The sequence below is a fragment of the Oncorhynchus kisutch genome, unplaced genomic scaffold (assembly GCF_002021735.2).
Source record: "Oncorhynchus kisutch isolate 150728-3 unplaced genomic scaffold, Okis_V2 scaffold1702, whole genome shotgun sequence".
Classification (NCBI taxonomy): Eukaryota; Metazoa; Chordata; class Actinopteri; order Salmoniformes; family Salmonidae; genus Oncorhynchus; species Oncorhynchus kisutch.
In genome coordinates, this window is record NW_022263647.1 from 7,600 (window position 1) to 20,753 (window position 13,154).

Here is a 13,154-nt window from a genome sequence, read left to right on the forward strand (position 1 = left end):
AAGGTGCTAAGGTGCCATTTCAGATGCGGAAATTGGTTGAATCAATGTTGTTTCCACATCATTTCAACAACCAAAAAAGTATTTGTGATGACGTTGAATCAATGTGGAAAACTGATTGGATTTGCAAAAAGTCATCAACAAAAGGATCTTCTTTTCACCCAACGTTTAACCTAAATCCAATAACATGGTGGAATTCTTTGTTGATTTCACGTTGAAGTCACGTTGAATTCACGTTCATTGACAACTCAACCAAATTTAAATCAAAACTAGATGTTGAACTGACGTCTGTGCCCAGCTGGTATGCTACCATAGAAAAACATGGCTGCTGTACATTCATAACACCATTCAGCCTTCCTATTCTTCAAAACAATCAACCGCTGATCCATAACCGCTAGCTAACGGAACAGTCTGTAAACTTCAAGAGGTACCGGTTACAGTTTCGGGTCAACTGTTTTTTATTTTGGGCAAAACATTTCACTTCGGTGTTCCCTAATGAATACGATCCTGGTTTAAAAAATGCTCAAGTGTGGAAGAGAATCCACCATTTGCATATACAGTAATAATCTGGTCTGTGATAGCGAGGTTTTGTGGAATGGTTGTTTAGGCTGGCCATCGCTGGGTGTTGTTTTCACTATGGGGTTTTTCTTCATTTACAAGTCAGAGTCCAGTTAAGCAAACTCCTTAAAGGGATAGTTCACTCCAAGATAGGAGGCTAGGATGTTTTCAAACCTAGAACACCACCTGAGTCCATATTCCACACCACGTGTTGTGTTGTCTAGACTCTGCTGTGAGCCTTTGGAGAAACCTACAGTTCTCATCTAGAACCCAAAGGAATAGGAAAGATTGGCACCTCTAATTCCAGTTTATTAGCTCCACACAGAACAGTTGAGGTATAAAACACATCTGATAAACTTGGATTTTGTGGTGAACTACCCCTTTAAAACGAACCAATCATTCATCACTGTTAAATAAGCAATGTAAACAAAGCTCCAAATGAACGATACATTCTATTCACTACCACATAGCTCTATGTCGGTGCAATATCTATATCTACAGGAGGAGAATGGTTGCAATCAACTGAAACTGTGAGTAAGAACCACCATTAATACATTGCATACAGTTACAAGACATTTCAATCAAAAAGCTGCTACGGTACATCTTGCCGAGACTCCACAATATAATCCTCATTTCCCTTTCCAAATGGCACCCTATTCCCTACGTAGTGCACTACATTTGGCCAGAGCCCAATGGGCCCTGATCCCTATATAGGGAATAGAATGCAATTTAGAATGCAACCTCTGTATGTAGGTCATTGAGTTAGGATGCCAATAACCATGACAACCAACCAACCAACCAATAAAACCCAATTCAAGAACCGGGAGAGAGTGCAAAAATGGAAGCTCCCATAATACTGAGCTTGTCAACCCCACGAGATAACCCTCATTTGCAGTGATGATGTTATATGTGATAAATAGTGTTGATTCCTGAGAAACCTCATGAAAGCAAATACTTTGGAGTGCTTTACGGCTGTGTCCCAAATAGCACTCTTAGTGCCCAATAGTGCCCCAAAAAGCAGTGCACTATTACATTTGGAATGGGGCCCCCTCTCTCAGCAAAATCCCCATAGGATGCTTGGTAACCATGAGCAGGCGTTTATATTGTGAGATCCCTGACACACACAGAACTGAGGAAGAAAACAAAGGAATTCTTTCAGAACAAAGACACACAGAGCTGCGTTGCATTGCAACCATTCAACCAACAATTAGGAAGGTCACAATAACGTCAGATCTTGGTTGAGACGTGACAAGATAAAGGGGAAAGAAGAAGAGGAGTGACGGCAGAACCAAACCGGGATGGGCGAGGCCTTTCCAAAGCGCTAGGCCCACTGTCGCTGCAGTGTTGCATTGTGGGTATTGTAGTAACAGGTGTGTGTGTTCACCTGTATTGAGTTCTTGTTGTGTCACACACTGGCATAGCAGCTGGGTTGGTTAACCTAGCTTGGTGATCTGTAGACCCCCTTCTATCCTCACTGTATCGATGGACGGCAAAGATTTCACTTTGTGAAAAAAGTCAAAGAGCGGATTTCCGTCCACAAATATCCGGAAGCGCGTGTGTTCGCAGTGGATCTCCATCTGGAGAGAGAGAAGAGAGAGGAGAGAGAGAGAGAGGAGGTAGAGAGAGAGAGAGAGAGAACAGAATAAAACACCCCATTTCTAAACAAAGTCACATTATGTGGCCATGTGGTTCTTTCTCCAAATGAAAGAGAGCTTGTTAGTTTTGCATAACTTATCACATCTCTAAACCACATCCTCTGACAAATGTGTGACTGGAGCAACCTGCTTTACAATAAACCACAACAAGGAACAATGTGTGACTGGAGCAACCTGCTTTACAATAAACCACAACAAGGAACAATGTGTGACTGGAGCAACCTGCTTTACAATAAACCACAACAAGGAACAATGTGTGACTGGAGCAACCTGCTTTACAATAAACCACAACAAGGAACAATGTGTGACTGGAGCAACCTGCTTTACAATAAACCACAACAAGGAACAATGTGTGACTGGAGAAACCTGCTTTACAATAAACCACAACAAGGAACAATGTGTGACTGGAGCAACCTGCTTTACAATAAACCACAACAAGGAACAATGTGTGACTGGAGCAACCTGCTTTACAATAAACCACAACAAGGAACAATGTGTGACTGGAGCAACCTGCTTTACAATAAACCACAACAAGGAACAATGTGTGACTGGAGCAACCTGCTTTACAATAAACCACAACAAGGAACAATGTGTGACTGGAGCAACCTGCTTTACAATAAACCACAACAAGGAACAATGTGTGACTGGAGCAACCTGCTTTACAATAAACCACAACAAGGAACAATGTGTGACTGGAGCAACCTGCTTTACAATAAACCACAACAAGGAACAATGTGTGTTCCTTATCACTGAAAAAACTATTTAAATCCATTTTAGAATAAGGCTGTAACGTAACAAAATGTGGAAAAGGGTCTGAATACTCTCCGAATGCACTGCATGTAACGATATATAGAGACACAGATGAAGAACAAGTCCCTGGTCAACTACATAACGTCTGTACTGAATCATATCACAGCCACTAAAGAGAAGTCAGAGAATGGTAGAGCGAGGGAGTGTATGAGATAGACATAAGGGTGGAAGGCCAATTATCATGAAGTTAAGACCCTAGTTAACTGTGGTCCCATAGGGCTCTGGTCAAAGGAAGTCTACTAGAAAGGGGATGCGGTGCCATTTGGGAAAGGTTGGATAAGAACGTGAAGTGTTCTTGGTACCCTGAAGGGATGGTCGGGTTAGGGGTTAGAATTTAAAAAGAGAGTGGATTGTTATGGTATCTTGAAGGCCTGTTACAGTTAGGGTTATGGATTAAGGGTTAGGATTAGAGGTTAGGATTAGAGGTTAGGATTAGAGATTAGGGTTAGGGGTTAAGATTAGAGGTTAGGATTAGTGTTTGGATAAGTTTAACAGGTACCCTGAAGGGCTGGTCAGGTTAGGTGTTAGGATAAGTGTAACAGGTACCCTGAAGGGCTGGTCAGGTTAGGTGTTAGGATAAGTGTAACAGGTACCCTGAAGGGCTGGTCAGGTTAGGTGTTAGGATCAGTGTAACAGGTAACCTGAAGGGCTGGTCAGGTTAGGTGTTAGGATCAGTGTAACAGTTACCCTGAAGGGCTGGTCAGGTTAGGTGTTAGGATCAGTGTTAGGATCAGTGTAACAGGTACCCTGAAGGGCTGGTCAGGTTAGGTGTTAGGATCAGTGTAACAGGTACCCTGAAGGGCTGGTCAGGTTAGGTGTTAGGATCAGTGTTAGGATCAGTGTAACAGGTACCCTGAAGGGCTGGTCAGGGATGAAGGGGAAGTAGTCGATAGACTTCTCCTCCTCGCTCCATTTTCCCGAGACGCGGGAGTTACGCAGAAACTGGCGCTCAGCGAATCGAGCACTGAGTTTCAGGGCCACATCCGGCTGTGGCTCCTCCTTCTCTGTGCCGCGGCCGCAAGTCAGGCTGACGTCAAAGCTGAGACGGAAAGAAACAGAGAGAAGAAAAAATAAATAGGTGTCTCTGTGCTGGTTTAACAATATCCCTTTTTACCCTAGTTAACCTGTCCCTTAGTGGGAGCCCTAGGTAACCTGTCCCTTAGTGGGAGCCCTAGGTAACCTGTCCCTTAGTGGGAGCCCTAGGTAACCTGTCCCTTAGTGGGAGCCCTAGGTAACCTGTCCTTTAGTGGGAGCCCTAGGTAACCTGTCCTTAAGTGGGAGCCCTAGGATAGCCCGTCCCTTAGTGGGAGCCCTAGGTAACCTGTCCCTTAGTGGTTTCACTATGTAACCTGTCCCTTAGTGGGAGCCCTAGGATAACCTGTCCTTAGTGGGAGCCCTAGGATAGCCTGTCCCTTAGTGGGAGCCCTAGGATAGCCTGTCCCTTAGTGGGAGCCCTAGGATAGCCTGTCCCTTAGTGGGAGCCCTAGGATAGCCTGTCCCTTAGTGGGAGCCCTAGGATAGCCTGTAGGGGACATAGTGGAGGGCTTATAGGGATGTGGTGCTGTAGGGGACATAGTGGAGGGCCTATAGGGACATAGTGGAGGGCCTATAGGGACATAGTGGAGGTCCTATAGGGACGTGGTGCTGTAGGGGACATAGTGGAGGGCCTATAGGGACATGGTGCTGTAGGGGACATAGTGGAGGTTCTATAGGGACAAAGAGTAGGGCCTATAGGGACGTGGTGCTGTAGGGGACATAGTGGAGGGCCTATAGGGACGTGGTGCTGTAGGGTACATAGTGGAGGTCCTGTAGGGACGTGGTGCTGTAGGGGACATTGTGGAGGGTCTATAGGGACATGGTGCTGTAGGGGACATAGTGGAGGGCCTATAGGGACATAGTGGAGGTCCTATAGGGACGTGGTGCTGTAGGGGACATAGTGGAGGGCCTATAGGGACATGGTGCTGTAGGGGACATAGTGGAGGTCCTATAGGGACAAAGAGTAGGGCCTATACGGATGTGGTGCTATAGGGGACATAGTGGAGGTCCTATAGGGACGTGGTGCTGTAGGGGACATAGTGGAGGGCCTATAGGGACATGGTGCTGTAGGGGACATAGTGGAGATCCTATAGGGACGTGGTGCTGTAGGGGACATGGTGGAGGGCCTATAGGGACGTGGTGCTGTAGGGGACATAGTGGAGGTCTTGTAGGGATGTGGTGCTGTAGGGGACATAGTGGAGGGCCTATAGGGACGTGGTGCTGTAGGGGACATAGTGGAGGTCCTATAGGGACGTGGTGCTGTAGGGGACATGGTGGAGGGCCTATAGGGACGTGGTGCTGTAGGGGACATAGTGGAGGGCCTATAGGGACGTGGTGCTGTAGGGGACATAGTGGAGGGCCTATAGGGACGTGGTGCTGTAGGGGACATAGTGGAGGTCCTATAGGGACAAAGAGTAGGGCCTATAGGGACGTGGTGCTGTAGGGGACATAGTGGAGGGCCTATAGGGACATGGTGCTGTAGGGGACATAGTGGAGGTCCTATAGGGACAAAGAGTAGGGCCTATAGGGACGTGGTGCTGTAGGGGACATAGTGGAGGTCCTATAGGGACATGGTGCTGTAGGGGACATAGTGGAGGGCCTATACGGACGTGGTGCTGTAGGGTACATAGTGGAGGTCCTGTAGGGACGTGGTGCTGTAGGGGACATTGTGGAGGGTCTATAGGGACATGGTGCTGTAGGGGACATAGTGGAGGGCCTATAGGGACATAGTGGAGGTCCTATAGGGACGTGGTGCTGTAGGGGACATAGTGGAGGGCCTATAGGGACATGGTGCTGTAGGGGACATAGTGGAGGTCCTATAGGGACAAAGAGTAGGGCCTATACGGACGTGGTGCTGTAGGGTACATAGTGGAGGTCCTATAGGGACGTGGTGCTGTAGGGGACATAGTGGAGGTCCTATAGGGACGTGGTGCTGTAGGGGACATAGTGGAGGGCCTATAGGGACATGGTGCTGTAGGGGACATAGTGGAGGTCCTATAGGGACGTGGTGCTGTAGGGGACATGGTGGAGGGCCTATAGGGACGTGGTGCTGTAGGGGACATAGTGGAGGTCTTGTAGGGACGTGGTGCTGTAGGGGACATAGTGGAGGGCCTATAGGGACGTGGTGCTGTAGGGGACATAGTGGAGGTCCTATAGGGACGTGGTGCTGTAGGGGACATGGTGGAGGGCCTATAGGGACGTGGTGCTGTAGGGGACATAGTGGAGGGCCTATAGGGACGTGGTGCTGTAGGGGACATAGTGGAGGGCCTATAGGGACGTGGTGCTGTAGGGGACATAGTGGAGGTCCTATAGGGACGTGGTGCTGTAGGGGACATAGTGGAGGTCCTATAGGGACAAAGAGTAGGGCCTATAGGGACGTGGTGCTGTAGGGGACATAGTGGAGGTCCTATAGGGACGTGGTGCTGTAGGGGACATAGTGGAGGGCCTATAAGGACATGGTGCTGTAGGGGACATAGTGGAGGGCCTATAGGGACGTGGTGCTGTAGGGGACATGGTGGAGGGCCTATAGGGACATAGTGGAGGGCCTATAGGGACGTGGTGCTGTAGGGGACATAGTGGAGGTCCTATAGGGACGTGGTGCTGTAGGGGACATGGTGGAGGGCCTATAGGGACATGGTGCTGTAGGGGACATAGTGGAGGGCCTATAGGGACGTGGTGCTGTAGGGGACATAGTGGAGGTCCTATAGGGACGTGGTGCTGTAGGGGACATGGTGGAGGGCCTATAGGGACGAGGAGTCTGTGTAGGAGAAACACCACATAACTGTTGTCATTATGTTCTGCATCTGGAGGAGCAGCATGTTGACATCTCCATGAACTTTAGAACAGGCATTTAAAACTGATGTCACTAAATGTGTTTTTAAACTGACCATTAGTTTCTATTGAGGCCTATAAAGGACACACCCTAAAATGTCTCAACAAGCACCGTTTCCCAACTGGAACACTATCCCCTTTGTAGTACACTACGTTTGATGAGGGCCAATGTAGCCCTAGTGGCCTACATAGGGAATAGGGTGCCATTCGGGAGACGGACCAGCTCTGTCTCAGCCTGGCCTGACTGGAGGTGAACACCCTGCCTTGCATTATGAAAAAGCCAACCTTTCTCAACACAGTTCTCCATTTCTCCTCTTCACCTCCCCAGGCCGTTTCGTTGCCTTCTGCCATGCTGCTAATAATAAACTATTCTTTTGATCTTTTTCCTTTCTGAGCCTGTGTTCGATTCTGTCTTTTACAATACATGTTTTCTCTCCTTATTAGGCTAGAATCACATTCTTCAGCAGACATAACATCGAAAACACAGCATTCACCAATAAACATGTAATACACAGGCCTACAACAATTCATTCTATAGGCTACAGTCTTACAGAATCAGAACTCTACCTAAAATGGAATGGGACTTAGAATCTAATGAAAAAGCACTATATGAAAGATAAGAAGTTGGTAATGACAATCAGATAAGCCAGGGTGCAGTTGAAAAATAGACCTAGTTAGCTCTAGTCCAGGGCACCTTCTCTTCTTCAAGAATAAGTTGAAGGCTCAGCATCAGCCAGCTGCACGTAACGACATGGACCAGAGCTAAGACCTAATGAGTGGAGGTTATATCGCCCTGGACCAGAGCTAAGACCTAATGAGTGGAGGTTATATCTCCCTGGACCAGAGCTAAGACCTAATGAGTGGAGGTTATATCTCCCTGGACCAGAGCTAAGACCTAATGAGTGGAGGTTATATCTCCCTGGACCAGAGCTAAGACCTAATGAGTGGAGGTTATATCTCCCTGGACCAGAGCTAAGACCTAATGAGTGGAGGTTATATCTCCCTGGACCAGAGCTAAGACCTAATGAGTGGAGGTTATATCTCCCTGGACCAGAGCTAAGACCTAATGAGTGGAGGTTATATCTCCCTGGACCAGAGCTAAGACCTAATGAGTGGCGGTTATATCTCCCTGGACCAGAGCTAAGACCTAATGAGTGGAGGTTATATCTCCCTGGACCAGAGCTAAGACCTAATGAGTGGAGGTTATATCTCCCTGGACCAGAGCTAAGACCTAATGAGTGGAGGTTATAGTCTTAGCCTACCTGTCTGGCTCCAGATCAACAATGCCCATGACAATGACCTTCTTCCCCGGCCTCATACCACCTCTGATGCGGCCGCTGAATGGCACCTTCTACGATTGAGAGACAACATTTTATTTTAAATCATCACATTTAAATCATCATCACAACACATAATGTAGACAAAGAAAAAGGTTGTAGCCCCCCCATCCTCCAGGGTAGGAGATGTGGTAATTATTTTTTAACGGATTACATATTGATATAATCCAGGCCTATATATTGATTAACGTGGGTGTTTCAGGATGAATAGTCCCACCAGAAGCCGTGCAATGTCCTCCCTATCCGGAGAGATAAGCCCGGGGTTCCCGAACGAATCGTTGTGATGGTCATCTTCAGTATTCTTCAAAACCACCAGAGACAAAAGGGGAAGGAAAAAACACAACGTATTGATCAGGTACAGCCTAAATGAAAGTAGCCTACTCAATGGGCGGAGTAGCCTAGCGTTTTAAAAGGCTGCTTATTGCTCTAGATGGCTTCTCTGCGGTTGAAAACGCCGACGGAATGGTCCTCATGCAGCTATTCAACAATGAAAAGGTGGGGAAACCCATGGCTGTCAAAACATCTGTCATGTTGTAGACTAGAGCGCGTAAGACCTGTGAGAACGATCGGTCATTACCAACAACTCGCACATAGACAGCCCACATTGTACAGTGATAACGAGAAGTAATGCACCGCTGCTTCTATAGTAGCAACGTATCGGTCAAACGACCTAGGTGAGCACCACACAGATACATTTTATCATGCAGAATCATAGTGAATTTGTTCCGCGCCCACATCAGAGGTCGACTCCGGCTGTGTTTGGGAATGCACGGACAGCCTATTGCCATATTACTCCCCACAATCATAGAAACTTCATGATGACATTAATTATAGCTCTCCACAAATGACACGCTTAACCGTTTTACGTGCAGACACAGAAAACAACCAATTCCAAGCAAACCGCTGTTTTCCTGAAAATGTTAATACTCACTATTGCGTCTTTTTCCGTTGCCGACACCGCCATCTTGACTTGTACAGAATACCATAGGATGCTTATCAGAAGAGAGGCAGCCCGGACAGTCCTCCTCTCCTGGAATGTGGCAGCAGTGACTCAGTCAACATATTTCTAGGTGTCCACACTCACACTCCACATGCAGCGGAGATGAATCGTAAACAATACGTGGAATTACCTGCGGTATTCACATTTAGGACTAGGATACGTCTGGTGTAGCCTGGGTGAGGTGTTGTAGTAGGCTATGTCTGGGCTGTATTTATCCGCTCTAGAAATGGGTGGATAGTCTTTTTATTTTGCTGACGTATGCTTTACAATAGTAAGAGGGGCTTTGGTAATCCCCGTCTGTTCGTGAACGAGAACGAGCCAGGCTAATCAGTTTTAATTTCCTACAAAGAACCTTCACCTGATTAAACTGTACCCCCATAAAGTGGGGGCAGTTCTCTCATTCGATTCTAATCTTGAGTGGAGATATTTAGTATAGCTTCGTTCCTAGACTAATGAAAGAGGCCTGGTATGTAGTAGGAGCCTATAGGATAGAACATTTAACCATTTTGGGATGATAATGATAGTGAACAAACTGTGGCGCTAAAGAAACAAACGATTTGATATATAAATCTAGGCTATAAGAGTACAGCTACTTTTGTTCTTGAAAATGTAACCTTTATTTAACTGTTCTATTCTGCAGTTCCATCATCCAGAAACAAGGTCTCATTGGGGTTCTAGAACCTATTGGTTCTGTATAGAACGATTTATCATAAGAGTGTAGCCAACATGTTGTAGACAGAGATTAGATGACAAGATGTTTTGTGGGTCTCAAGCCTTCTGTCTTCTCACCCTGTTAGTGACTTCCTCGGTCAGAGCAGCCTACATGATTGGATAATAGGGGCTGTGTGTTGGGGCTGTGTGTAGCCCTGCAGGAGGGTATAGAGGAGATGAAAAGGTTGGGACTGAATTGGCTACTGAAGAGCTGCTGGTGTCTACTTTTATTTATTTATTTTATTTCACCTTTATTTAATCAGGTAGGCTAGTTGAACAAGTTCTCATTTACAACTGCGACCTGGAGACCTGGACCTACTACCGTTATGCCCTTGAGCAAGGCACTTATTCTGTAACACAGGATGGCTCTCAAAAGACAGAAAGGCACATCTCTGACATTCTGTCCATTGCAGCGCCTGTCTCTGAAGTTATGCTGGCTAGCCCAGGACATATCTCCTACCACCCTCTTTTCTTCAAGTCATGGGGGCTAGTCGAGGACATATCTGTTTGAATGTTAAATGTCGAGACAGAGGCATTGATGCGAGTAACCAGTCTTGTTCAGTACATTACATTCGGGTATCTCAAGCACACCGGTAAACACTGGAGTTGCAGTAATTAACATTTACCACCAGATGGCATCACTGTGCCATCTTACACCCATAACAACATCTCCTACCATCCTCCCCTCTTCAAGTAATGGGGACTAGCCCAGGACATATCTCCTACCATCCTCCTCTCTTCAAGTCATGGGGACTAGCCCAGGACATATCTCCTACCATCCTCCTCTCTTCAAGTCATGGGGACTAGCCCAGGACATATCTCCTACCATCCTCCTCTCTTCAAGTAATGGGGACTATCCCAGGACATATCTCCTACCATCCTCCTCTCTTCCCTGGTTTGTCTATTCTCTTCATCTCTCTCGTTCGCTTCTTTCCATCTTCTCAACCCCCCCAAACACACACACGTCAACAGATCTCCCACCAAGTCAATACTGGGACCCGAACCAGCTCCCACCACGGCTAAGGACTGTATCCAGGCACTCAGCGTTGTGTTGTGCGTAAGAACAGCCCTTAGCCGTGTTATATTGGCCATATACCACACCCCCTCGGTCCTTATTGCTTAAGAGGACAATCCCATACACCAGAGGTTTCCTCAGGAAGGTAGGAGAGGTACATTTGGAATAATTCTCTGGAATAGTGTATATCCTAGGGTTGGAAAATTCCTTTAACTTTCCCAAAATTCCCAGGTTTTCCAGAAATTCCGGTTGGAAGATTCCTGAAATCAGGAGGGAATACACAGGAAATCTAGGAATCCTCCAACCAGGGTGTCTTGAAAACCTGGGAACGTATCAGTGCAACACAAGCTCCAAAGAAAATGGCGTCCCTCGCCGTAACTGCAGCAGTATAGGTCCTATACTGGGGGGGTTTGTTTTAGATAGAAACAATATAGGTTATATTGAAGACTGCTCTGTTTATTATGCTAAGATGGCATCCTGCTGCCACACATAGACCTAAACTACAGAAACTAATGTATCCACACATAGACCTAAACTAGGGAAACTAATGCAAAAAGCCAAGATAGTACCGCCTGGTACGGAAACTGCTCCGCCCACAACCGCAAGGCTCTCCAGAGGGTAGTGAGGTCTGCACAACGCATCACCGGGGGCAAACTACCTGCCCTCCAGGACACCTACACCACCCGATGTCACAGGAAGGCCAAAAAGATCATCAAGGATAACAACCACCCGAGCCACTGCCTGTTCACCCCGCTATCATCCAGAAGGCGAGGTCAGAACAGCTGCATCAAAGATGAGACCGAGAGACTGAAAAACAGCTTCTATCTCAAGGCCATCAGACTGTTAAACAGCCATCACTAACATTGAATGGCTGTTGCCAACATACTAACTCAATCTCTAGCCACTTTAATATTTAATAATTGGATGTAATAAATGTATCACTAGCCACTTTAAATAATGCCACTTTATATAATGTTTACATACCCTACATTACTCATCTCATATGTATATACTGTACTCTATACCATCTACTGCATCTTGCCTAAGCCGCACGGCCATCGCTCATCCATATATTTATATGTACATTTTCTTGTTTATTCCTTTACACTTGTGTGTGTATAATGTAGATGTTGTGAAATTGTCACGCCCTGACCTTAGATATCTCTGTTTTTCTATGTATGTTGGTTAGGTCAGGGTGTGACTAGGGTGGGTACTCTAGTTATTGTATGTCTAGGGCCTTTGTATGTCATGGGTTTTTTGTATGTCTATTTTGGCCTGATATGGTTCCGGATTTACGCGCTATATCCCCAAGGTGTCTTCACAGCCCAGTGCGTCCTGTGCCAGCGCCCCGCACTTATCGAGCTAAAGTGAGCATCCAGCCAGGACGCATTGTGCCAGCTCTATGCTCCAGGCCTCCAGTGCGCCTTCACAGTCCAGTACGTCCTGTGCCTCTTCCTCGCACTCGCCCTGAGATCCGTGTCACCAGCCCGGTACTACCAGTGCCGGCACCACGCATCAGACCTCCAGTGGGCCTCCACAATCCAGTGTGTCCTGTGCCTCCTCCCCACACTCGCCCTGAGGTGTGTGTCTTCAGCCCGGTGCCACCTGTACCGGTCCCACGCATCAGGCCTCCAGTGCGCCTCCACAGTCCAGAGCTTCCGGCGACAGTTCACAGTCCAGAGCTTCCGGCGACAGTTTCCCGTCCAGAACCTCCAATGACGGGCCACAGTCCGGAACCTCCGGCGACGGGCCACAGTCCGAGGGGTCTATATTTTGGTTTGGTCAGGGTGTGACTAGGGTGGGTACTCTAGTTTTTGTATGTCTAGGGTCTTTGAATGTCTAGGGGTTTTTGTATGTCTATGTTGGCCTGATATGGTTCCCAATCAGAGACAGCTGTTTATCGTTGTCTCTGATTGGGGATCATATTTAGGTAGCCATTTTCCTCATTTGTGTTGTGGAATCTTGTCTATGTATAGTTGCCTTAGTGCACATCAGTAGCGTTTCGTTTGGTTGTTTGTTTTGTTCAGTGTTTCGATTTATTAAAATTGTGGAACTCTACTCATGCTGCACCTTGGTCCGATCCTTTACGACGAACGTGACAAATTGTTAGATATTACTGCATGGTCGGAACTAGAAGCACAAGCATTTCGCTACACTCGCATTAAAAATCTGCTAACCATGTGTATGTGACAAATAACATTTGA

General features: G+C 46.9%; 1 protein-coding gene across 2 annotated transcripts; it reads right to left on the reverse strand.

The window, feature by feature from the left end:
- Positions 1-843: 843 nt before the first annotated feature.
- LOC109876788 (galectin-related protein-like) lies at positions 844-9,478 on the reverse strand. Of its 2 annotated transcripts, XM_031818902.1 has the most exons (6): positions 9,355-9,478; positions 9,156-9,254; positions 8,442-8,525; positions 8,150-8,238; positions 3,873-4,059; positions 844-2,132 (listed from the first exon to the last, which is right to left on the reverse strand). In XM_031818902.1, exons 2-6 carry the CDS (start codon positions 9,186-9,188, stop codon positions 1,989-1,991), a joined length of 537 nt encoding a protein of 178 aa, XP_031674762.1. In that variant the 5' UTR covers positions 9,189-9,254; positions 9,355-9,478; the 3' UTR covers positions 844-1,988. The 2 variants fall into 2 exon arrangements, with proteins under 2 accessions (XP_031674762.1, XP_031674761.1); XM_031818901.1 differs by having other exon boundaries at positions 9,156-9,462.
- Positions 9,479-13,154: the final 3,676 nt, after the last annotated feature.